Source organism: Bos indicus x Bos taurus, chromosome 3 (assembly GCF_003369695.1).
Source record: "Bos indicus x Bos taurus breed Angus x Brahman F1 hybrid chromosome 3, Bos_hybrid_MaternalHap_v2.0, whole genome shotgun sequence".
Taxonomy (NCBI): domain Eukaryota; kingdom Metazoa; phylum Chordata; class Mammalia; order Artiodactyla; family Bovidae; genus Bos; species Bos indicus x Bos taurus.
Window position 1 is genome coordinate 27,422,773 of NC_040078.1, and position 27,421 is coordinate 27,450,193.

General features: G+C 41.2%; 1 protein-coding gene across 3 annotated transcripts in view; it reads right to left on the minus strand.

The window, feature by feature from the left end:
• Positions 1–1,342: 1,342 nt before the first annotated feature.
• The window catches only part of SLC22A15 (solute carrier family 22 member 15), a 104,737-nt gene continuing 78,658 nt past the window's right edge, over positions 1,343–27,421 (minus strand). For 2 of the 3 annotated variants that reach the window (XM_027535901.1, XM_027535894.1), the window contains 5 exons: positions 24,172–24,257; positions 8,603–8,723; positions 7,027–7,099; positions 4,224–4,412; positions 1,343–3,682 (listed from right to left, as the gene is read on the minus strand). In XM_027535901.1, the coding sequence (XP_027391702.1) occupies positions 3,593–3,682; positions 4,224–4,412; positions 7,027–7,099; positions 8,603–8,723; positions 24,172–24,257 (559 nt within the window). In that variant the 3' untranslated portion in view covers positions 1,343–3,592. Of the gene's footprint in view, positions 3,683–4,223; positions 4,413–7,022; positions 7,100–8,602; positions 8,724–24,171; positions 24,258–27,421 lie in introns of those variants that run through there. The other variant, XM_027535900.1, reaches the window with a different exon arrangement.

The window sequence follows — 27,421 nt, forward strand, 5'->3', positions numbered from 1 at the left end:
AATCCATTTGTTATTGTGGTCATTATCAGTAAAGTCTGAAGGCCAAAGTTCTGGGAAGGTGATGAGATCTTATGTCCCAATTAACCTTATGTACTACGATATCCCTTATCCTGAGAAGGAAGTTTCTTTTTATTCCTTATCTGCTAGTAGCTTTTATTTTAAATAGGTGTTGAATTTTGCCAAATAATCTTCATGTATCTATTGAGTTGGGCTTCCTTGGTGGCTCAGATGGTAAAGAATCTGCCTGCAATGTGGGAGACCTGGGTTCAGTCCCTGGGATGGGAAGATTCCCTGGAGGAGGGCATGGCAACCCACTCCAGAATTCTTACCTGGAGAATCCCCATGGACAGAGGAGTCTGGTGGGCTACAGTCCATGGAGTCGCAAAGAGTCGGACACAACTGAGCAACTAAGAACATCTATTGAGATGACTATAAGGTCTAATATACTACACAGATAAATTTTCTAACCATGCCCTATCTTTGCATTTTTCTCCTAGATATATTTTTACAGTTATCTTCTGTTTCCACCAACTCCTTAAACTTGCTATAGCCCCTGTCCCACAAACCACCCATAGTTTCTAGCATATTCTATATTTGTTCCATTTGTCAAAGATGCTACTATATACATCCTGACATATTCTGTAAGAACAAAAGAAAAGCCTATGTTTTACAATTCTCTATCAAATTCACAAGCCAAAAAAACTGCATTTTATTTACTGAAAAAAATCCTTTATAGATGTCCAATTTAAGAATTATCTAATAAAAAATATAGATGTCCAATTTAAGAACTAATGAGCTAATAAAAAATTGTAATGGAGGAGTCAGTTCTATTAGAAAGCTACATTTTAATTCTGGTTTAGTAGAGAGAATTATTGCAATGTTTTGTTAAGAATATAAATCTATTAGAAGTATCTTTATCAATTTGACCTCTATAAAAATACTTGTCTGGATCAAATTTATTTGGGCAGTGTCCCAGGAACATTTATTTGCTTCTTACTTACTGTATTTGTGTTTTTTTCTTTATTTTTAGATACTAAAGAATGTCTGTTATCACTTGAAATCAGCCAAATGACAAATATTGCATTTTCAATGGGCAGTGGTTTTTAACCCACTGATCAGAAAACTATAGTACAGTTTCTTTCAAGACATCTGTGTGGTGCCTAAGTTCTAGACAAGCTGTTGATAAGACCTTAGATGCTGGAAGCCCTGGGATTTCTCATGTGTCTTACATTTTTCTTGTTGCTTTTCTGGAGAAAAGAAATTTAATTTTGAATACAATACAGACATTTGAAAGGAAACCTTTTACAAATCATCTGCACAAACAACATATGTTATCTATAAATTAAGAGTTTTCCAATAATTTAATCAACACAAATGTACTCATGTGCAAAATCTCCACAATCACTATTTTTCAACAGTTAACACCAAAAGGAAAAAAAAATCTGTTTTTATAAAAGGCAAATTATTAAACTTTGCCAAAAGACCATCAAGAAAGAAACACTAAAGAAATTTAGTGGCACATCTGACACGAGCAGCTGGTAGTCCAGCCTTAGCAACATGTGTTCAAACTGTGTTTCCTTCCCTCCCTTCTTCTATCCTAGAGTTGGAAAAAGAGAATACTTAGGGACAGAACTAATGGAATCCTTATTTATCTAGTCAGAGGCAGAGGGAACCCCAGTACCAACAAAAAAGATGGGTTACCAGTTGGTCTTCAAAGAGAACAAAGCCACAACACTGGCTGACTCTGGGTGTTGAGTCTATGAGTAGTACATTTTTTTAACTTCTAGTTTCCACATTTTTTGATAATGGGGTCATTACTCTTATAATGCAAAGAGGCTGACAACCAGCCAAGAACGACCAAATGTTAGCTTGTTGTTTTCCATTTAACGTCACAACAAAGAGCTTCTAAGTGTCCTTTTAAGTTCTTCCTTTCTTCTTCTCTTGATGGTGGGCAGGGTCTCCATCTCCCAGAGAAAGATGCCAAGATTCCACAGTCTGGGGGTTTGGGGCAGATTTGCCTGTGATGGACAAAAGCGATACTGGCAGGAGTTCTACAACTTCCTTGATGGCTAGAAACAGCAATACATAGTGTGTTCTGGGCACAGCGGAGAGAAATAAACAGTAGTAGAGATGCTTCCTATTTATAAAGAGCCCAATACATTAAGGGCATGAAGGATATAAAACACTTTAACAAATACAAAGGTACAGCCTAGTATAGTACAAACCAAGAAGTAAATGGAAGAAGACAGGAGAGGGTTGGAGCTGATTCGAGGTGAGTCCTCCAAGATTTCCAGACACAGACACAGTGATGACTTTTATTTCTAATGAAATTTCTTTTTCTCCAAGAGATTAGCAGAAACGGAAATTCTGAAAACACAGAAACAGTCCCAGTTGGGAAACTGACCTAAAGCAATGCGGTCCAAGCTTGTTGACTCCAAGATAACACTTCTTTTTGAGATAACACTGGAGTTTCACAGGAAACACTTCCAGCACATGATTTGAGGAAACAGAGTATGACTGATTTTATTTGAAAGCCAGTGGTTCTTAACGAAAACCAACATTTCCTAGGAAACTCCTGTGCCTTCCATTCTAGCTAAACTAAACAGGCTGGGGCTGACCTAGGACTAAATGAGTTCCAGTCCTTAAAGGTTGCCAAAGTTCCTCCTTGCACAACACTGAAGACAAAACAAACAGAAAATTGTGAAAGGTAACTTTCTTTTCTTCCTTATTAAAAATGGCATCTTTTTTCTCCCCTTCAAACATCCTAGGGCTCAACAAAAGGGCTCAACATGTCACTTTTTAACTGCCCTTCCCCTCTATAAAACGTCATCATTTACTGGGCATGTTTGGAAGTTTCGCTGGTACTAGAATCTGAGATGGAAATTTGAGTATCAAAGGGAGCTGCTGGGTGTGGGGGGCGGGGGTGCAGCCACACCTTGGACTCTGAACATTACTTTGGTGCAGCTGGATTTTTTCTAGAGGGTCATCTGTCGGATTAACACGAGGAGCTGGAACCAGTCACTGAACCAGGGGCCAAGCTGAGGGCCCAGATTTCATCTCTTGGGGTACAGCTGGAGGGCCTCAGGTCATACAAACGATCTCTCAATGCTTTTCTTCTGGCACAAAAATGAATGGAATGCTAACATCAACTTGCCTCCAAAGATTCCTGATGAGAAGCAATCGAGACAGGCAGATGTCAAAGCTGATGCACAGATTCCATCTTAATGGTGAGAAGAAATTTTACATATTTGCCTTTAGGTCACAATGAAGTTGAACGGCAACATAATCAAACTTCTAGAAACAACTGAGTTTATCACTCTGGCATGCAGAATTGAGCAATCTGGCCAAAGGTCATGATTCTGCACTATATCTCAACTGTAGGCAAGTTAATAGCTTTTCACTCAGTGATGTCCTGTTCATGGAAATCTCTTCTCCAACTTCCTTGGTGCCTATAAAACACCAGGCCACACTGAGTACCTTCAGTTTGTTCAAGCCTTTCTTTCCACAGCTCTCTGCAATTTCCCAGGAGCACCTGCCCTTGACAGAGGCATGGAAGATGACCCTCTGCTTCTGAGGAGGAACCTGGGACTCCTCATTTGATCATCTGAGTCTCCTCATCAGCATCGTAAAACTCTTCCTCTTCATCACTCTCGCTCCCTAAAGGGCTCTCCTTGTCCACAGACTAAAGCAGGAGAGAAGAAACGGGTAGGGAAATGGTGTCATGACATCTCTAAAATTAAATTACTGTCTAGCATTCAACTGACAAAGGTACTCTGATGATATTTATTCCCCTAAGGATTAGTCCCTTAAGTGTTCTAAGAAAGCTAAGGAATCATCTTTATTTCCCTGAAAATTAGCTGCAATTGGATCCCACCTTTGTTTTCCAGCATTTTTGCTCAGTTCTATTACTCTAACCAGGTGGCTTTCCAGGTGGCCCAGTGGTAAAGAATTTGCCTGCCAATGTAGGAGATGCAGGTTGGATCCCTGGGTTGGGAAAATCCCCTGGAGAAGGAAATGGCAACCCACTCCAGTATTGTTGCCTGAGAAATCCCAGTATTCTTGCCTGAGAAACAGAGGAGCCTGGCAGGCTACAGCCTGTGGGGCTGCAAAGCCCATGTGACTGAGCACACACACATTACTCTAACCAGACATTCTTTCTTTTTATTACCCCCAAAACTGTCATCATGTAGTAAAGCAGAATGATAAGAACAATTGTGTCATACCTGAGGGGGATCCAAGGTCTGTAAAGATAATGCTTCCTCCCCTAGCCTCCGATATGAGTATACTTGAAGGTCAGAAAATGTCTCCAGCAATGGGCTGTTAAGGGTTTCTGGCAATAATAAACTCAGGAGGCCTGAGGTCAGCCCTGTGGCTCCGAAGACAATGAAGGGTAAAGACCACTGCACATACTTCTGTGGGGACAGGGAGCGGAATGAAAACAAACAGAAGCTCAGCGTTAGTTTCCTGGCAGGTGACATCAGCACTCATGACTAAGGACCTGCCACGCTTACTGTCCAAGTCCTGCTTTCCCACTAGAATACACCACGCAGCCTTCCTTCTCTTCCCATAGAGAATTACCGGGGGAAACCAGAGCCAGTCCTCAGGCACAGTGATGCAACTGAGCAGATAAAAAGGACTGCTGGCTGTGGAGCAGAAGCAGCAGACTGTTTCATGCTCGGGTGGGGGCTGTGGTAGGGGCAGCGTAGACACATGGCCAGGGTGAGCCAGACACTCAGCTCCCACTTGAGGCGAGTGGCCTGGGACACGGTGATCTCCACATGCAGGCAACACTGCAAATGACTTCTAAAGTTCCCAACCCTGCAACTGGCCAAACAGTCTCATACACGTGTGCTGATTCCCTAAGCACCAGAACTGAGAGGCTTGGGGGTTAAAGGTGTAAACACCCTTAAATATTCAGGACTGATTTCCTTTAGGATGGACTGGTTGGATCTCCTTGCTGTTCAATGGACAGGAGTTTGAGTAAACTCCGGGAGTTGGTGATGGACAGGGAAGCCCGGCGTGCTGCAGTCCATGGAGTCGCAAAGAGTCGGACACGACTGAGCATCTGAACTGAACTGAACACCCTGAAAAGGAAGAGAAAAGCCTAGAGAAACCTACACATGTGGTTTTGATATGCTAGCAGGCTGATCCAAAAGACATTCTCAGGAAAATTTAAATACAAACATATCATTTCAAAGATAATACTATGGTCCTTGCAGGACTGGGCTCCAGGAGATTCCTGAACTGATTATCATTCCTAAATTCCTGCATGGGAACCACCTAGTTTTGTCATCTCTGGTTTGGGCTTCTAAATTCTGTGGCTAGTTAGAATGTCTGCTTTGGTCATCTTTTCCTGATTTTTCAAAGGTGATGACATGATGGGGGAGGAGAGGGAGGTAAGGGGAGGAGGAGAGGGGGACTCCGGCCCTCTGCATGCAAACACGTGACCACACTGCAGGTGTGTGATTGAACCAAGGGGAACACTCGCCTCTTCTCAACTTAGCCGGACTCAGGGGGAAACACCATGTTGGGTTTTATAACGTTCTAGGACAGCCATCTAAAACAGGGTATCTTTAATGATAAACACCTAATGTTGGACACATTTTGCAGACTGGAACTAGTAAGACCTATACAAAGGGTCTTGTGATCTAAAATTGAGTGTGAAACATGGAGAGATGTCTCAGGGAAGAGTCAATTCTTACTTCATGTTGGATCTGTTTCTTTGACTTGCTTTTCATTGCTTTTGTCATTATAATCATACATAATGGCCTGCCTCAGAGAACCTTGGGCTTCTCAGGCGGCGCTAGTGGTAAGGAACCTGCCTGCCAATGCAGGAGACATAAGAGACACAGGTTCGATCCCTGAGTCGGGAAGATCCCCTGGAGAAGGGGATGGCTACTCACTCCAGTGTTCTTGCCTGGAGAAATCCAAGGACAGAGAAGCCTGGTGGGCTATGGTCCATAGGGTGGCAAAGAGTCAGACACGACTGAAGCAACTTAGCACACACATAGCACACAAAGAACCATGCTTGAGGGTTAAAGTGCCATTCTTCAACTCACAGAAAGATAATCTGACCCTGGCCACCTGTGAACTGCTGCAAGAAAGAAGAGATTATCACATCCCCTCTCCAGGCTGGCCATTCTGGGAGATATTTGCAAGATTAATGGCCTTTTTATTTTATTTCTTCACCTCCTCTGACTCTGTGTTCTATGAAAGAACCTAGCATTCAGACTCTGACAAGATGGTTCTGTTGAGACATTAGTGGTTGACTGGCCTGTCACTCAGCAAACAGAGAAAGCTTGGACTCAGTATCAGAGATACTCAGAAAAAGGAAGTATATCCTGCTTCCTCAAGAAAAGAAAAGGCTACAATGGCACTTCAGAAATATCCTATACTAGGGTGTGGTGAGTCGTAGCCTGAGTGATGAGTGGTTGTCTATAGAACAGGCTCACAGCCTCACATCAAACCTAGTCACGTTTCAATAAGTCTTGGCTGGGAAAGTCCTAGAGAAGACCAACAGAGACGTGCCCGGGGGGCTCCATGGGATCTTTCGCAGAACATGGACACTTGAAGATGGGATGGAATTTACACTATTCATATCTCCCTTTCACACATTTCTCTTGTAACTTTCTTTTCCAAGTGGTGTGCTTTGTTCTCCTCATTATTAATACAGGGTACCAACGCATAGCACATAAGGTTATGGTGAAGACTGCATGAGACGATATATGTAAGAGGCTTAGCACAGAGCCCAGCACACAACAGAAACTTCAGAAATGCTCACTAATCTGCTAACTTACAAATAGGGACAGGAGGGTTCAGGTTGGTATCAGCTGACTGCAATGAACACAGTCAACCCCTGGGAAGTGTCCATCTGCACTGACAGATCCTTAATCTAAAAGGCACAAGGTTCTCATTTGCATCGGCTCATCTTCAATGGCAGCTGCTTGCTGCCTCTTTCTACTCAAGAGCACAAACATTTACAAAGCAGAGAATCAAGAAAGACAAAACTAGGAGGTACAAACCAACCAGTGAGGGGATGAAGGGAGCAATGATCCCACCAACTCGGGAGAACATGGAGCAAGTTCCAAGCCCAACATTCCTGTAAGGTATGAGAAAAAGCAAAAAACAAACAAAAAAAACCAGTAAGTTCTAGGGGGACAATTTTAAGGCTCTAAGGGATAGTGGGCTCGGAATAACAAATCCCAAAGTGGAAGTACAGGATACTATAAGCAGTACTGCCCATTAGAACTTTCTATGATGCTGAAAATGTTCTGTAAGTTCCCTGTCCAGCATGGAAGCCCCCAGACACATGCAGCTACTCAATGCTCAATGTGAGTAAGAATGAGGAACTGCACTTTTAATTAATTTAAACTTACATAGCTACATGCAAGGTTGGACAGTGCAGCTATAGAGGCTGGTGAAAAAACAAGCATGTGAATATTTCTTGTTAAATGTTCTCATGTTTTAGGTCTCCTATTAGTTCAAATAGTCAAAGAAAAGCCAAGGCTTTATGGTCTGAAAAGTCTGTCCATTCTTTTAAACTCAACTAATTAGCTACAGAAGGATCAGGCATATAAATAGGAACTGGCTGAACATATTTTCTCAGGAAACCAAGAACATTACCTTTCTGGGAGTGTGGGTATTAAGGAGCAGGGAGGAAATGAAAATGATAATGATTATAAGTAGTGTGATCATACAGCACTCTGTTATCCCAGCTGAATTGTTAACAAGTCCACTTTCACTCTGAAAAGTGTCCCAGTTTGGAACCAAATGGCCATCCTAGTTTTATAGGGAATAGCCAGAGAAGGCAGTTTCTGGGAATAACCAGGGAATGACAAGCCAATTGTGGGCAATCTGATCTCTTACTGGGAAAAAGGTAGACAGAACCATTAGTCTTCTTGTATGGAGTCCACTTGGAATGATCCTCAAAAAAGATTGGGAAAATGCTAAATAGGGAACCAAGACCCAGCACACAGAGCCAGTTCTGCAAAGACTAAGCTGCATCTCTGCCCTTCAAATTAGGTTTGGTTTCTTGTTTTCAAATTTATTTTATGAGGGGAAACTTGGAAAGAAATATGTTGAGGCTTTTCTTGGTTTGTTTTTGAATATGTTATTTTTGATATAAGCATGTCCTTGTCATTAAAAACTACTTTTAACATGTAAATATAATATTCACTTATAACTATAAAGGATTATCTCTTTTGAAATATGTGTATTTTGTGCTAAAATACAGATTCTATGATAACAGGGACCTTGTTCTCTGGTCCACTGCGTGCCTGGCACAGGAGGGAGGGGTGTCTGAGTCACTCAAGTGACTGAAATAAAAACAACATACGAGCGCTATTCGGGTGATGGGATACACTTAGTGTAGAGTAATTCTCTCACAAGACGGACAGGGAATTCAGCCAAAGATAAAGCAACATTTTCCTCAGCTAGTAGGGCAAGACTGAGCCTCCACAGGCCCTGGGTTCATGACTGCTTACTGCGTTGCTTCTGGCCCCCACCGGCTGTGCTCTAGAAGTGAGGACCGCGCCTCTGTCAATGCAAAAATCTACAGCAAAATGCAGGAAATGTGAAGGCGGAGGCTGAGGGCAAGGCGTACCTGATGACTGTGGGGTATAGCTCCGAGGTGTAGATATACACAATGTTGAAGGCAGCGCTGATGGTCAGCTTTCCCAGCAGGGACAAGGAATGGCTGTTCACCACTGCAAACACACCTGTGTCTGAGGAAGACAAGTTGCATACCTGTGAGGTCTTCGGTGGAGAAAAATCCCTCTGAATGACACACTTAATTCTGAAGGAGTAAGAGACATTCATGGTGATCTCAAGTAGCAGAGCGGTCGTATAACTAGACACACATGCAAAAGGTTTAGTCATCTCAAACGGCACAAAAAAATATTTCTCAGCATTTTGGCCAGCCCCAGGAAATCTTTCACAGTGGCTATCATGATGGGTGATTAAACCTACACAACCTAAATGTCCATTGACAGATGAGTGGATAAAGAAGATATATATGTGTGTGTGTGTGTGTGTGTGTGTGTTTACATATACAATGGAATATTACTTTGTCATAAAAAATGCCATTTGCAGCAATAGGGTGGACCTGGAGACGATCATACTAAGTCAGACAAAGACGAATACCCTATGATGTCACTTACATGCGGAATCTAAAATACCTACAAAACAGAACCAGGCTCACATAGAGAGAACAGACTTGTGGTTTCCCGGGATGGGGGTGGGGGAGGGAGAACCTGGGAGTTCGGGACTGTGTGTGTGCTCAGTCTCCCAGCGTGTTAGGGATTAGCAGATGCAGACAATTACACAGAGGATGGATACACAACAAGGTCCTACTCTACAGCACAGGGCGCTGTATCCAATATCCTGTGATAAACCACAACGGAAAAGAATGTGAAGAAGAATATATACGTATAACTGAGTCACTTTGCTATACAGCAGAAATGAACACAACATTGTAAATGAACTATATGTCAATTAGATTAAAAAAAAAAAAAAACCTGCACTCACTCCTGAATGACAGAGCTCCCTGAAAACGTCTGTACTGGAGTCGAGTGAGCGGCACAGAAGTCGTGAGTTCTACCTATACGGGTATTACCTGCCTCTCCTTTCTTCCCAACCTCATTCAACAATCAATGATCAGCACGAGAAGCCCTGATACATGAGAGGAGTAAATTTCCCCAAACTCCAATCTTCAGTTTGTATTCCTTGGCATTCCATTGCAAAGATAAGTAATAACCCCACTAAACTATTACCAGAAGGTATACATTAATGTTCCTTAAAGAACAAGATTCTAAATATGGAACTACTTTTCATCCTTCCTCCTCCCCAGCTTCTTACTTGGATTACTAATCAATAATGATACTTGAGTTTCCTAATGTAACCTTTTTCTTTAAACACACAATGCAAAAATACAGTTTATGCCAGTTCATTTCCCTATCTAAAATGCTATCAATTGTCCAGTGGTTCTTTCTTTTTATTAATAACTATCTTCTCTGGGATCTTACAATGTAATTATTCCTCAAAAATATTTAACTTCTTCCCTTCAGCAATCCACTAGCCTCCACCTTCAAAATAACACATTTCTCCTTCTACAAAAATACCCAAAATTCTCATTGGCTCTATTGCACTTTTCCTCACTTCACAATCAAACATCTGCAATGAGTGACTGACCTGAGTGACTGACCCTCCCTTTCCTCAAATGCATCTGCGTTGTGACTCACTACAATGTGGCTTCCAATACCATCCTCTCCTGAAACTCCTATTCTTGAAGGTCAACAGCAATGTCCTGATCACCAAAGTAATTGCTTCTCATTCTCCTTGACATTTCTGTGTAATAGAACATGCCTGTCCCTTCCTTGGGACTGCATACGTGGTTCATCAAAACCACTCTTCCCTTAAATAACTCAAATGCAATATCCTCTCCTGCCCTTGACTTTCATGGCCCCTATTCCCCAGTCCGCGCCACTGGCATGTTTCAGACACTCTCTTGTAGTTGCTTACTTTTCCAGTTTGTCTGCCCCAAATATATTTGGACTTCTCTGAGGCCAAGGCTTTGTTTGTGTCTGTTTCCCTCATGGCACCTCCCATAGTCTGAGGCACAGAGGTGCTCACTAAATATTTAATGAATGGATAAGTGTAAAGACTAGGACCGGGATTAATTTAAGTGAAGACATCTGAAGAGGGAGGCACATAATACACCCCATTCCAAAATACAAGTTTCACATTCCCAGCTTGACTATGAAATAAATCTTCATCTACTTTAAAGATGGCATTCTAAAGATGATGTTCTGAATGCAGTGGCCCAGCACTGCCAAACTCGACCATCTGGGGCCTGCTTCTCTTCTGCCAGGCCATTTGGAAGACTATGTCAGCGATTTTAAGTACTGAATATATTATTTCAAGCCATGAGGTGCTTGCTTCTGGAAAAACAATCATGTTCAAGGTATAGGACTGGGACTTTGATATATAAAAAATTCAAGTAAACCAATAATGAGGGCAAATTAAATTCATCAGTGATTTTTCAGGAAACCGGGGGAGTCAGGAAGTGTCTTGAGTGGCACTGAAGCAAACAGAAATGTGCACATTTGCTTGATTGCAAATGATCTTTGGGACTGTTTTCAACCCACACAGGACGGCATCTTTCAGAACAGAGCTGGAGACACTCTACATCTTTAAAACAGGTTAGGGGATTGTCATCCTGAAAATTAAATTCATATAATATGTCACAGAAGGTGACATCTAAACACCCACAAGACCCCAAGCTGAAAGATGTCTCCCTGGCAAGGTTCAGGACACTTCCAGCCACGGTTCATCTGGGGAGCCCGGCTCCAGCCACATACCCACCGAGTGCTCCCATCAGCCCGACACCTCATCTGCTGCTTGAAACTTCCCCTCTATGTTCCTGCCAATGGAGTCTGCAGTGGCCACTTGAACGTGGGGAAGCTCACTTTCCCCAGAGTAGCTCATGTCAATTTGAGACAGCTCTGATTACTACAAAATGATTTCTTAGCCTTTCCCCTGTGGAGCTGCTGGGCTGTTGGTCATCATGAGCCAATGATGAGGTAGGCTTTGCAGCCACTGGGCTGGTTCCCTGGATTTCTGACCTTGGTTCTTTATCCAAAAATGAAATCATATATTATTGGCTATTTATAAATGTTCAAAGTGACTGTTGAGAAAAAAGAGTGTTTTAAAAGGAAAACTTAAGCTCAATTATCTTTGTGAGGGAAAAAACAGAATTTTCAAAACACTTATATCCTTCAAAGTAATGAACTTAAAAGGCTTTAAGTTAATTCCAATGATGTAGCTACTAAGGATGTCATTTTCAGAACTAGTTATCTGAAGTTTTCTCAGAGTCCGTTGGGGTCACCAGAATACATATCTCAGTATATTATAGTCACATTGCACTGACCCAAAGAGTAAAAGTTCAACTTTATCATCCACTTAATTCACTGGGCGATTACAGTAAATTTCTACTATTTGTGAATATGCTAAAAATCTATTTTGTGAATATGTTAAAAATTTATCAGAGAGCTCTAATGCTTCTGAAATTCATCCACGACCCTGTATGTATCAGAAGGTTTTAATGTCTTCCTTTGTTGTTGGTGAGTAATTCTTTGTATGGATATATCACAATTTGTTTATCCATTCCTCAGCTGGGGCGCATTTGGGAACTATTATATACTATGAACATTTTTATCAAAGTCCTTTCGTGGATCTATGCTTCTGCTTCCACTGGGTATTTAGGAAGTCCTATACATTCACTCTTATGCCAATACCATACTTACTGTTTTGTTTTTTTTTTTTTCTTTTTCTTGTTTTTAGGCCACACTCCGTAGTTTGTGGGATCTTAGTTCCCCAATTAGGGGTTGAACCCTGGCTACTGAAGAGAAAGGACTAAAGCTTAACCACTGGACCACCAGGGAACCCCCCATGTTGTCTTGATTAATACAAATTTATAATAAGTTTCAAAATCAGGTAGGATAAAATCCTCCAACTTAATTTTTCTTGATAAAAAATTGTTTTGGATATAATTTGCATTTCCATAGAAATTTTAGTATTAACTTGTCACTGCTGCTGCTAGTCACTTCAGTCGTGTCTGACTCTGTGCAACCCCATAGACAGCAGGCTCCCCCGTCTCTGGGACTCTCCAGGCAAGAACACTGGAGTGGGTTGCCATTTCCTTCTCCAATGCATGAAAGTGAAAAGTGAAAGTAAAGTCGCTCAGTCGTGTCCGACCCTCAGCGACCCAATGGACTGCAGCCCACCAGGTTCCTCCATCCATGGGATTTTCCAGGCAAGGGCACTGGAGTGGGGTGCCATAGCCTTCTCTGAACTTGTTACTATGTATCAACAAAAAGAAGCCTGATAAATATTTCACTGGGATTGTGCTGAAGATAAATTGACGTGGGGAGAACTTGACATCTTACATAGTATTTCCTGATCCTTGAGTATGGTAAACTCTTCATTTATTTTATTATTACCATTACCACCAATTCATTTATTTAGTCTTCTTCAATTTCTCCCAATGTTTTATATTTTATAGTTTTATATAGGTTTTATACATATTTTAAAAATTCTATTCCTAGATATTTAATATTTTTATTTTTTTTAAATAGCCTTGTTTTGTTTCAATTTTTTGTTTATTGCTGCTGCTGCTGCTAAGTCGCATCAGTCGTGTCCGACTCTATGCAACCCCATAGATGGCAGCCCACCAGGCTCTCCCGTCCCTGGGATTCTCCAGGCAAGAGTTCTGGAGTGGGTTGCCAGTGCCTTCTCTGTGTTTATTGCGAACATACACAAATAAAACCGCACCAAAGACCGCTAAATTCATTTATTTATTCTAAAAGATTTTTTTTTTTAGTATTTTCTATGGAGACAATCATGTAGTCTTACGAATAAAGACAATTTTACTTCTTTGTTTTCAGTTTGGATCCCCCTAATTTCTTTTTAATTGCCTCACTGTATTCGCTAGCTATTTCCGTAATTTCAGTAAAATGCTCCAAAGAAGTGGCAATCCTTGCCTTTTCCCCTGATCTTAGGGAACGATAATTTAGCTTTTCACCATTAAATGTGATGTTAGCTACAGGTTTTCTTTTATCAGGCTAAGGAGACTTCTAGTTGCTGTGAGTTTTTTTCCGCTTGCATTTGCACCATACTATTGTCTTTTTATTCATTTTTAAAAATCTTTAATTGGAGGATAGCTGCTTTACAATGCTGTGGTGGTTTCTGTCTTACGTCAACATAAATCAGCCATAGTACACACATGTCCCTTCCCTCCTGAGCCTCTCTCCCACCCCCCACCCCACCCCACCCCACCCTTCTAGGTTGATCGTCACAGAGCACCACGTTGAGCTTCCTGCCTCATATGGCAAATTACCACTCCAGTATTCTTGCCTGGAGAATTCCCAAGGACAGTGGAGCCTGGCAGGCTGCAATCCATGGGGTGGCAAAGAGTCGGACACGACTGAGCAACTGGGCAGAGCACAGCATCTGTTTCACACGTGGAAACGCATGCATTTCAGCGCTACTCTCTGTGCCTCCCTCTTTCCCCGCTGTGTCCACAAGTCTGTTCTCTGTTTGTGTCTCTATTGCTGCCCTCAAATAGGTTCATCAGCACCACTTTTTCCAGATTCTATATATAAGCATTAATATATGATTTTTTTTTTTCTCTTTTTGACTTACTTCATTCTGTATCACAGGATCTAGGTACATCCGTCTCACTAGTGCTGACTCAAATTTGTCCCGTCTTATGGCTGGGTAATATTCTATTGTATATATGTACCACAACTTCTTTATCCATTCATTTGTTGATGGACATCTAGGTTGCTTTCATGTCCTGGCTATTGTAAATAATGCTGTAGTGAACACTGGGGTACATGTGTCTTTTAGAATTGTGGTTTTCTCAGGGTAAATGTCCAGCAGTGGGATTGCTGGGTCATACGGAAGCTTTATTTCTAGTTTTTTAAAGAAATCTCCATACTGTTCTCCATTGTGGGTATATCAATTAACATTCCCATAACTGGTCAAGAGGGTTTCCATTTGTCCACATCCTCTCCAGTATTTATTGTTTATAGATTTTTTTGATGACGGCCATTTTGACCAGTGTGAGGTGGCACCTCATTGTAGTTCTGATTTGCATTTCTCTAATAATAAGTGATATTGAGCATTTTTTTCATGTATTCATGAGCCATCTGTATGACTTCTTTGGAGAAATGTCTGTTTAGGTCTTCTGCCCATTTTTTGGGTTGTTTGTTTTTCTGATATTAAGCTGAATGAGCTATTTGTATCTTTTGGAGATTAATCCTTTGTCAGTTGCTTCATTTGCAATTATTTTTCCCCATTCTGAGAGCTGTCTTTTCATCTTGTTTATGTTTTCCTTTGTTGTGCAAAAGCTTTTATGTTTAAGTAGGTCCCATTGTTTATTTTTGTTTTTATTTCCATATTGTAAAGAATGGGTGTTGAAATCTGACAAGTGCTTTTCCTACTTGTATTGAAAGGATCATATGGTTTGTTTTTCCTTTTGGTCTTTTAATATGGTGAATAACACTGATTAGCTTTTGAATGTTAAGCCAACATTGCACTTGTGGGATAAATCCTGCTTGATCATAATGCATTACCCTTTTTATTTATTGCTGAATTGAATTTGCTAATATTTAGGTAATGATTCTTGTATCTATATTAATGAGAGATACTGACCTGTAGTTTTCTTACGTCTTTTTTTGGTTTTAGTATTACGGTAATTGCTGGTCTCACACACTGGGTTGGAAGAGTATTCTTTTTCTTATTTTCTGAAAGAATGTGTAGAATTATATTATCTCTTCCTTATGTGTTTCATAGTTTACCAGTGTTTCTAATTATGTGTTTCATAATTCCAGCCATCTGGGCCAGGAATTCTCTTTGTGGAAATGTTTTAAACTACCAATTAGATATCTTTACTGGATAAAGTGGCTATTCAGCTTATCTTTGTTTCTATACAATTTGGTAGTTTGTATCTTTCAAGGAATTTTTCCATTTTGCCTGTCGAACTTATTGGCATAAAAATGTTTATGCCAATTTATGCCAAAACTATCTCCTTATAAAAGCCTAAAATTTCTATAGTGATGTCCCTCTTTCATTCCTGATATTGGTAATTTGTGTCCTCTTTCTTTTTCCTTTATTAGTTTCAGTTCAGTTCAGTCACTCAGTAGTGTCCAACTCTTTGAGATCCCATGAACCGCAGCACGCCAGGCCTCCCTGTCCATCATCAACTCCCAAAGTCCACCCAAACCCATGTCCATTGAGTCAGTGATGCCATCCAACCATCTCATCCTCTGTCGTCCCCTTCTCCTCCTGCCCTCAATCTTTCCCAGCAACAGGGTCTTTTCAAATGAGTCAGCTCTTCGCATCAGGTGGCCAAGGTATTAGAGTTACAGCTTCAGCATCAGTCCCTCCAATGAACACCCAGGACTGATGTCCTTTAGGATGGACTGGTTGGATCTCCTTGCAGTCCAAGGGACTCTCAAGAGTCTTCTCCAATACCACAGTTCAAAAGCACCAATTCTACAGTGCTCAGCTTTCTTCACAGTCCAACTCTCACATCCATACATGAGCACTGGAAAAACCATAGCCTTGACTAGACAGACCTTTGTTGACAAAGCAATGTCTCTGCTTTTTATATGCTGTCTAGGTTGGTCATAACTTTCCTTCCAAGGAGTAAGCATCTTTTAATTTCATGGCTGCAGTCACCATCTGCAGTGATTTTCAGTTCAGTTCAGTTGCTCAATCATGTCTGACTCTTTGTGACCCCATGAACCAGAGCACACCAGGCCTCCCTGTCCATCACCAACTCCTGGAGTCCACACAAACCCATGTCCATCGAGTCGATGACGCCATCCAACCATCTCATCCTCTGTCGTCCCCTTCTCCTCCTGCCCTCAATCTTTCCCAGCATAAGGGCCTTTTCAAATAAGTCAGCTCTTTGCATCAGGTGGCCAAAGTATTGGAGCTTCAGCCTCAACATCAGTCCTTCCAATGAACACCCAGGACTGATCTTTAGGATGGTCTGGTTGGATCTCCTTGCAGTCCAAGGGACTCTCAAGAGTCTTCTCCAACACCACAGTTCAAAAGCATCAATTCTTCGGCACTCAGCTTTCTTTATAGTCCAACTCTCACATCCATATATGACCACTGGAAAAACCATAGCCTTGACGAGGTGGACCTTTGTTGGCAAAGTAATGTCTCTGCTTTTTAATATAATGTGTAGGTTGGTCAAAACTTTCCTTCCAAGGAGTAAGCGTCTTTTAATTTCATGGCTGCAGTCACCATCTGCAGTGATTTTGGAGCCCAGAAAAATAAAGTTAGCCACTGTTTCCACTGTTTCCCCGTCTATCTGCCATGAAGTGATGGGACCGATGCCATGATCTTCGTTTTCTGAATGTTGAGCTTTAAACCAACTTTTTCCACTCTCCTCTTTCACTTTCATCAAGAGGCTCTTTAGTTCTTCACTTTCTGCCATAAAAGGGTGGTGTCATCTGCATATCTGAGGTTATTGATATTTCTCCCAGCAATCTTGATTCCAGCTTGTGCTTCTTCCAGCCCAGCATTTCTCATGATGTATTCTGCATATAAGTTAAATAAGCAGGGTGACAATATACAGCCTTGACGTACTCCTTTTCCTATTTGGAACCAGTCTGTTGTCCCATGTCCAGTTCTAACTCTTGCTTCCTGACCTGCATATAGGTTTCTCAAGAGGCAGGTCAGGTGGTCTGGTATGCCCATCTCTTTCAGAATTTTCCACAGTTTATTGTGATCCACACAGTCAAAGGCTTTGGCATAGTCAACAAAGCAGAAATAAGATGTTTAGCTAGAGGTTTATTGATTTTATTGATCTCAAAAAAACCAGCTTTTGGTTTCATTGGTTTTTCTCTATTATTCTCCTGTTTATATTTTATTGATTTTTACTTTTATACTTATTATTTCTTTCCTTTTGCTTTCTTTGTGTTTAATTTGTCAGTCTTTTTTTTTCTTTTAATTTGCCTTCTAATTTCTTAAGGGGGATGCTTAGATAACTGATTTGAAAACTTCCTTTTAAAAAATGTCTTACTTTTGGCTGTGCTGGGTCTTCGTTGCTACACATGCGTTTTCCCTAGTTGCGGTAAGCCGGGATAACTCTTGGCTGGAGCATGGGCCCTAGGCACGCCAGGCTTTAGTTAGTTGTGGCACACGGGCTTAGTAGCTCCGTGGCACATGGGATCCTCTCGAACCAGGGATTGATCCCATGACTTCTGCATTGGCAGGCAGATTCTTAACCACTGGACCATGAGGGAAGTCCCCTCTGATGCTTTTTTTAACTACACTAATTTCCCTCCAAACCCTGCTTTACTGTGTCCCACAAACTTGATACATTGTACTTTGTTTATTTTAAAACATTTTCTAATTTCCTTTGTGATTTCTTCTTTGACCCATGTTTTTTTCCGAAGAACGGTTTTTAAAATCCAGGATCTGAGGATTTCCTGATATCTTTCTACTACAGACTTCTAGTTTAATTCACCTTTGGTCAAAGAACTCATTTTTGTAAGAGTTCAATCCTTTTAAATTTATTGAAACTTGTTTCATGGCCCAGAACATAGTCTCTCTTGGTACTTGTTCTGGGCGCACTTTCCAGACAGAATGCATATTCTGCTGTTTTAGGGATGTGTGTTTGATAAATGTCAGTTAGTTCATGTTGGCTGTTTAAGTCTCCATATCCTAATTCTTTTCTGTCTACTTTTTCTATCAGTCATTGAGTCATTATAAATATCTAATTATAATGGTGGATTTGTCTATTTCTCCTCCCACTTCTGTCCATTTTGCTTTCTGAACTTTGATTCTGTTATCAGATGCACACACAATCAGGATGCACACACAATCAGGACTGTAATATCCTTCTGATGAACTGACCACTTTTTCATTAAGCATTTATAGTTATCATCAAATCTGGAAAGTAGTCGCCCATAATTTTTGCAAGTATCTTTTTTTTTTTAACTTTCTCCTTCTTAGGTTCCAATTGCATACATGTTGGGTTTGGTGTTGTCCTATAACTTTTGTTTGTTTCATTCTGGAGTGTGTTTTGCTATGTCTTCCTCACTGATTTTTAAAAAAAATTTAATTTATTTTTGGCTGCACTGGGTCTTCATTGCTATAGTTGGGCTTTCTCTAGTTGTGGTGAGCAGGCTTCTCACTGTGGTGGCTTCTCTTGCTGCAGAGCACAGGCTCTAGGTGTGCGGGCTTCAGCAGCTGCAGCTCACGGGCTCAGTGGTTGTGGTGCATGGGCTTAGTTGTTCTGCAGCATGTGGGAACTTCCCAGACCAGGGACTGAACCTGTGTCCCCCACACTAGCAGGCGGACTCCTGACTGCTGGACCACCAGGGAAGTCCCCTCCTCATTCGTCTTTTTTTCTGTTTTTCATCTCAGTCACTGCTTTTATTTTCATATACTGTATGTTTCATCTCTAGATGTAACGTGTGCCTCTTTTTCTATCTTCTATTTCTCTGCCCATATAATGCTTCTATCTTCTATTTCTCTGCCCATTATGATCATGCTTTCTTCTGTCTTTGTAAACATATGGCATACACTTAAAATGGCTGTTTTAAGGTTCCTGCCTCCTCATTCTATTATCTGTGTCATTTTTGGTTCTGTTTCTATTGACATTTCCCCTTGTTGTGGGAGATACTTTCCTGCTTATTTGCACACCTGGCAACACTGACTGATGCCATAGGTTATGAATGTTACACTGTTAAGTGCTAGATTATGTCATATTCCTTTACATATTGATGTTCTTCTTCCTAGAATGCAGTTAAGTGACTTGGAATCACCGTATCCTCTGAGTGTTTGAAGCGCTTTTCGAGCAGGCTCTGCTATAGCAGAACAGCCTATCATGTTGGGTTACTTTGGCCCAGGAAGTCTCACCCAACACTCCACATTTGGCTAAAGAGAACACAAACCAGGCGTGGCCCCACGTTCTAAGATTTGTTCTACTTGTTCCTTCTGTTCCAGCCTCAGGAGCTTCCTCAGACACATGCCAGATCCGAAAACAGCCAAGGGCTCAGCGATCTTCTGCAGATCTCTGGGGTTCTCCCTAAATAGATCTTACTCCTCTCCAGGATTTTGTCCCAGAAAATTCCAGCTATATTGGCCTTCCCAAGCTTTACTATCCATCTTCTCAATTAGGCTCCTGCTTGGCAGGCAGATTCTTTACTGTCTGAGCCACCAGGGAAGCCCTTAATCAAGGATAGCGATCAGGTAAAATGTATGACGACCAATCTGTGGAATAAATTAGTGACTACTTTGTAACACTGCCCCCGGGGAGAACATCTACTTAGAGGCCAACCAGGGTGCAAACAGGTACTGAACAGACACACAGGCTAAGGAACGCCAAGCAATCTATTTTCTAGCTTACTGGCTGTCTCTTGTAGAGGCACACCTATGTCTGTGCCTCAGACACTGAGCACCACAATCATACGCAAATGCTAAAAAAGAGCTGGGAGGTAGAGGGCCACTTAAGTTGGCAGAAAGGAAAGAGTGAATGTATGCTTGATAAGGAAAAGTGAGGGCAAATGAGCAGAAAAGCAGTAAGAAAGTGAGTGGTCACCAAACTCACGTACAAGATGTTAACAGAAGTTTTTGAATGGCCAGGACTCTTTCTTCATATACATTTACTGGAATTTTCATAACAGGTAGCCTAAACCTCGGGCCTTTGAAAAAAACAGCTTTAAAAGAAAGCCATCAGAATATTTTAAAGAGTAAATATGAAAGGTTCAAAGAAAGTTTAAAGAACAAATATTTTTAGCTCAAAGTAGAGAAGACTCAGGAATAGCTTAGATGACTCCCTGCAAAGACAGAAAGGATTATGCAAAAAAGGGGTGACCATATGTTCACTATCTCTAGTGATGAATAAAATGAAAGGAAATGGGCTCCGTTGTAGTGGAAGAGGCTCATTCTAACACTGTAATGGCTATTAAAAATAGAGACAATTTGCGAAGGAACATTACGGAATGTCTTTCTCTGGAAATCTTCAAAAATAGACAACATCCACTTTTCTAAGTGTGTCAGAGGAATCCTATTCCCAGGGCACATCTGAGACTCTGCTGTGCTGTTTGTTACTCAGCGTCCACCAAGGGCATGATCCATGAGGGCTCAGCTGCTCTCTTAGGATAGATAGGAAGTGAGCAGACAGTGATGACCAGTCTAGTCCAGAGACCACAAATCTGCATTCCCTTTGGCTCTGTGTAGAAACGGCTGTGTGTCAAAAATAAACTCAAAATGGATTAAAGATCTAAACATAAGACCAGAAACTATAAAACTCCTAGAGGAGAACATAGGCAAAACACTCTCCGACATACATCACAGCAGGATCCTCTATGACCCACCTCCCAGAATATCGGAAATAAAAGCAAAAATAAACAAATGGGACCTAATTAAACTTAAAAGCTTCTGCACAACAAAGGAAACTATAAGTAAGGTGAAAAGACAGCCTTCAGAATGGGAGAAAATAATAGCAAATGAAGCAACTGACAAACAACTAATCTCAAAAATATACAAGCAACTCCTACAGCTCAATTCCAGAAAAATAAATGACCCAATCAAAAAATGGGCCAAAGAACTAAATAGACATTTCTCCAAAGAAGACATACAGATGGCTAACAAACACATGAAAAGATGCTCAACATCACTCATTATCAGAGAAATGCAAATCAAAACCACTATGAGGTACCATTTCACGCCAGTCAGAATGGCTGCGATCCAAAAGTCTACAAGCAATAAATGCTGGAGAGGGTGTGGAGAAAAGGGAACCCTCTTACACTGTTGGTGGGAATGCAAACTAGTACAGCCACTACGGAGAACAGTGTGGAGATTCCTTAAAAAACTGGAAATAGAACTGCCTTATGATCCAGCAATCCCACTGCTGGGCATACACACTGAGGAAACCAGAATTAAAAGAGACATGTGTACCCCAATGTTCATCGCAGCACTGTTTATAATAGCCAGGACATGGAAGCAACCTAGATGTCCATCAGCAGATGAATGGATAAGAAAGCTGTGGTACATATACACAATGGAGTATTACTCAGCCATTAAAAAGAATACATTTGAATCAGTTCTAATGAGGTGGATGAAACTGGAGCCTATTATACAGAGTGAAGTAAGCCAGAAAGAAAAACACCAATACAGTATACTAACGCATATATATGGAATTTAGAAAGATGGTAACAATAACCCTGTATATGAGACAGCAAAAGAGACACTGATGTATAGAACAGTCTTTTGGACTCTGTGGGAGAGGGAGAGGGTGGGATGATTTGTGAGAATGGCATTGAAATACATATAATATCATATATGGAACGAGTCGCCAGTCCAGGTTCGATGCATGATACTGGATGCTTGGGGCTGGTGCACTGGGACGACCCGGAGGGATGGTATGGGGAGCGAGGAGGGAGGAGGGTTCAGGATGGGGAACACATGTATACCTGCGGCAGATTCATTTCAATGTTTGGCAAAACCAATACAATATTGTAAAGTTTAAAAATAAAATAAAATTAAAAAAAAAAAGAAAGAAACGGCTGTGTGTAGAGTCCCACCGTGTGGGTTACCTGGAATTCAGATATGTGGGAGAGAGGAAAGACATGAAGAGGCCAGGCTTGCCTAAGGTGTGACAGCTTATAGATGCACTTAGAATGAAAAGGAAAAGTTTCTCTCTATAAGAGATGATTACAGGTAGAAAACACCTGAATTTCCAGGTTGTCTATGAAAAACAGAATCTGTTGAACTGAAAACTGCAATGATTTGAAGACCATCAGTGCCTCATTGCAGACAAACAGAACAGGGCACGTAGTTCTCCCAGCTCAAGGCAGGGCCACAGTAGAGAAGCTTCTCCTTTTGCTAGCGGAAGCACAGGTGACAACTTTCTTAGAGGTGAGAGAAGCAGGCAAACCTATTGAATTCTCTAGTTTCCAGGATTCCATGAAAATCACTGTAGGGCTGCGCTAAATACTGAGTAAAATCCTAACTAGAACCAACAGCGCTCTGGTCTTAAGGCACAGAGCCTCAGGCAGCAGCCAACAGCACAGCAGGTGTAGGTGGGGCTGCAGAACTAGGGCACGTGGCCTTGGCGTCTTCAGTGACCCCTGAAGAGAAGCCATCACCAAGGCAGCACTTAACACATGATATGCTCCGACAGGAAACGAATTCTTCAGCTGCATTTCTAGCAGTTATCAAAACTTTATGTTAGGGTGAGCCTGGATGGGAGGGGAGTTTGGGGAGAATGGATACATGTATACGTGTGGCTGAGTCCCTTTGCTGTCCACCTGAAACTATCATAACTTTGTTAATTAGTTATACTCCAATATAAAATAGTTAAAAAGAAATAGAATTACTTCCAAGCAACAACCACACAAAAAAGTTTGTTAGAGAGTTCCCTGGCAGTCCAGTGGTTAGGACTCAGAGCTTTCACTGTTGGTGCTTGTATACTAAGTCGCTTTGGTCGTGTCCAACTCTTTGCAACCCTATGGACTGTAGCCCTCCGGGCTCTTCTGTCCATAGGATTCTCCAGGAAAGAATACTGGAGTGGGATGCCATGCCCTTCCTCAGTGGATCTTCCTGACCCAGGGATTGAACCCGTGTCTCCTGTGGCTCCTGCATTGCAGGCAGATTCTTTACTGCTGAACCACCGGGGAGGCCCAACCTGCTGGGCCTCAGGGCCCATATAAGCTCAGACCCTATAAGCTGCCCAGCTTAGCACTCCCTTAAAAATATTTGTGTTAAACCATTTCACAATGATTCTCACCTAAAGAACAAGCGCCATGATGGAGCCCTAACAAAATCCAAAAGCCTCTAAAACAGGGTTTGCATTGTACCCTAAGCCCCAGAAGCAGAGAGTTCATTATGACCCATTTCTTATCTTTGAAAATCACTGCTAAAACCACAGTTCTTGATGCAATAGAGGGCATGCCTCAGGTGTGCTACAGCAGAAAAGAAATTGAGAAACAGCATTATCTACAGAATTTCTACAGATGGGCAGGAATCATATTAGAAATGAATGCCAAAGGGACTTTTCTTTAAAGCTGTGTTTACATAGCAACGCGACAAATATAAAAATAGCGGCATTTCCTAAGGATGTTTTATTCACACTTTACAAAAGACTGAGAGAAGGTCAATCATCACCAATATTATTCTTCTTCTGCTCTTGCTATTATCAGGGTGCCTTGGAAGTACTGATGGGGATGCTGAGGGGTGCCAAAACCACCGTGGAGGCCCAGTGCCCCTCATCTCCGGTCTCGTGATTGGCTGGACCAAGGAGGGCAATCTGCAGCCTTGGACAGAGTTTCCTTCTGTGCAGAACTAAATGGCCCTCATCATCATCAAATAAACAACTCTAACAACACCAGTACTGCAGTCCAGACACCCCAGATGGTAGCTTAATCGCCTGAAAGAATTAATAGTGCACCTCTAAGCACATTATTCACCCAGAGAATAGTTTAGGCAATGGAAAGAATCTGGCCCATTATACCCCACACAATTGCTAAATAATATGCAATCACAGAAATGAAGCATGGCATATGGTAATCTCTCCACTATATTGAGATTCATTGTAATAAAACTGCTGTTCAAAACCCCCATGTAGAAACTGGAAAGGCATACCTTTCTTTTCTGGGAGAAACATGACAATAAGACAAGCCAGTCCTCCGAGGCACAGAAATGCTGCCAACGTCCGCTTCCGACCAAACCTAAATAAAACAGAGAAGTTCACGTCTCTCTAGAGAAACTTACACATTCATTTCCTCCATCCTCCAACCTTCCTTTTTAAATGTCCCCACGTTTATTACATGTTCATCTTTTCTTAAGGAGTGGGTAGCAAATGTGACTGACCAAGACATGACTTAAGTAACCATCACAAAGCAAAGGAAAACCACCTGGATGGCAGGATTAAATGATGTGTGTGGGACAAGAACAGAGAACGATTCCATCTACTTTTGTGAGTGCTTACTATGTTCTAGGCACTATCGGAAATGTTTTCTGTCTCTATCATCTTTCTTAATGCTAATAATCAACCTTTAAGACATGTGCTTAAGGGTTCTCCATCTTCTAGAGAAGAAAACTGAAACATGGAGAATTTTAGCTCATTTATTCATTTTCTGGTTATTTGTATCTTAAGCAGTTAAAATTTTATACACCTCTTTCTTAAAAAGACAAACAGAAGGAAATTTCTTGTTAGTGTACCAGAATTAAATGAAATTCATTGCACACTTTCTTGGGAGAAATAATTTTCAAATAAGAGCTCTAGACTTGAAAGAAAGATAAGAACAATCACAAGCCTTCCTTTACTAGGCAATATGCTAGGTCCTCTGTGAGGCGCTTCAATGTTATTCGGTACTTTTATGATAATTTTTCCAGGGGACTTTCATAATCCCTGGTTTAAGGATAAATACATCAAGGAACGTAACTTCTCAAAGTCATTAAATTAACACATGGCTAAGATAGGTCTGCCTGACCCCCAATGTGGCGCTCCTTCCCTCTGCCTCAGGTTTTAATCCTGACTCCAGTGGTGGTGGCTGGGGGACAGGGAAGGATGCTAGTCTCCAGGTTATTGTGCTTAATTTAACAGTCAGTATCCAATGTTTTTCAAATGATAGGCATCATTCAAGGCAGGCATTAGGGATTCAAAGACATACAGGACACCCCATGGACTATGTCCTCGTGACACTGTATGTGGTCATCAGAGGGGGGCACAGGAAGCTACAACAGGAAGAACACCTGAGGGGTGTCTGGCCCCCCGAGGATGCTGGGACAGATTTCTGAATAAGTCCCCTGACTCAGCCCTTGGACCATGATGTGAGTACACTCAGGCATGAAGAGAGGGGTCAGCAGAGGCAACTGGGCCCAATCCCCAAAGAAAAGCCCTTCAATTGAATGGAATCTAAAACTGCCCTTTAAAATAAGCTGACCTCAATACCCACAATGACAGCATCCAGTGCATGCTAAAGGAATGCTGTTTTTTTTTTTTTTTTTAATAAAAATGATGACTTCTAGAAAATGATAAATGGTATAAGCCAATTGATTTCTAGCTCACAATTTCCAACTGCCCTGGTCAGCGGTTCAGTAATAGAAGGAATCGGAGAAAGCCAAGGAATGAGTGCTCTATAAAAGAACTTTTAAAAAATATTTCAAAACTGTGCTCACTGATTATGATTGGCAAAAGCAGGATCTACTCTTCCCATCAACAAAGTCCGGTGGGACTTAAAAGGAAAGAAAAGTCTTTCTCATTCCTCTAGTTCTTTGTCTTATGTGAGAGCTTCTAAATGACCATGAGTGGGTCATGAAATTCTAATTGGGTCATGGAGTTCTATGTATGTCGAGCTGATATTCCCATTTGGGATGAACGAATTACACACAGCCTGCTCAAAAACAGTCAGGTGGTAACGTCTTTTAATATTGGGTTAAAAATCTATGAAGACCTAAATAGATATTTCTCCAAAGAAGATGTGCGGATGGCCAATCAGCATAGGAAAAGATGCTCAACATTGCTAATTATTAGAGAAATGCAAATAAAAACTACCAGATGTCACCTCCCACCAGCCAGAATGTTCATCATTTAAATTCAACAGATAATAAATGCTGAAGAGGATGTGGAAAAAAGGGAAACTTTTTCTCCATAGCGGCTATACTAATTTACATTCCCACCAGTAGTGTGGAGGGAATGTAAATTGGTATAGCCTCTATGGAGAACAATATAGAGGTTCCTTAAAAAGGTAAAAATAGAGATACCGTATGATCCAGCAATCCCATTCCTGGGCATAAATCCAGAGAAAAACAGAAGATACCCTGCACTCCAATGTTCACAGAAGCACCATTTACAATAGGTAAGACATGGAAGGAACCTAAATGTCCACCAACAGATGAATGGATAAAGATGTGGTACATAAATAAAATGGAATGCTACTCAGGCATAAAAAGGAGTGCAACAATGCCATTTGCAGCAACATGGATGAACCTAGAGATTATCATACTAAGTGAAGTAAAGTCGCTTAGAGAAAGACAAATAGCATGATATCACTTATATGTGCAATCCAAAATATGATACAAATGAACTTATTTATAAAACGTGAACCTAGATATTATCATACTAAGGGAAGCCAGTTACTTCGAGAAAGACAAATATGATACTACTTACATGTGGAATTCAAAAGGTGACACAAATGAACTTATCCACAAAACACAGACATAGAGAACAAACTTATGGTTACCAGAGGGGAAGGGCGGGGAGAGAGACATTAGAGGAGTTTGAGATTGCCAGACACAAACTACTGTATATAAAATAGATCAACAACAAGGTCCTACTGAGAGGGTAACAGGCACGAAAGCTAGGGGTCTCCAATTGGAGGAAATAGGCTGCAAGTGTCAGACGTGTTTTATCGCTCTCTTAAGCGGCAGGAGGAAATAAACTGCAAGTCTCAGATTTTTCCCTTCTCTATACAAAATTAAAAGGAGGTTTCTCTTAAAATTCTGTGTTGCCATGATGACACCTGGTTCCACCTGAACTTAACTTTTCTCAAACCTTGAGCTAACCTGTGCGTTTTTCTTATGTAAATGTTTTTCTTAAGCTATGTTAATGAACTATGAATTTACCCTAGAGTCTGTCTTTCTTCAAGTCCTGCATAAGACTCAGAACCAATAAGGGCTCAACAAACCAGTATGTTTTACTCATACAATTATTCTCCTAATCTATGTTAATGACACTATATATTTGCTTGGAAACCTGCCTTTCTTCAAGATTCATATCAATCATTTTCTGGCACGGGATGATTCACCTTGGCGTAGTCAATAAAGCAGAAGTAGATGTTTTTCTGGAACTCTCTTGCTTTTTCAATGATCCAATGGATGTTGGCAATTG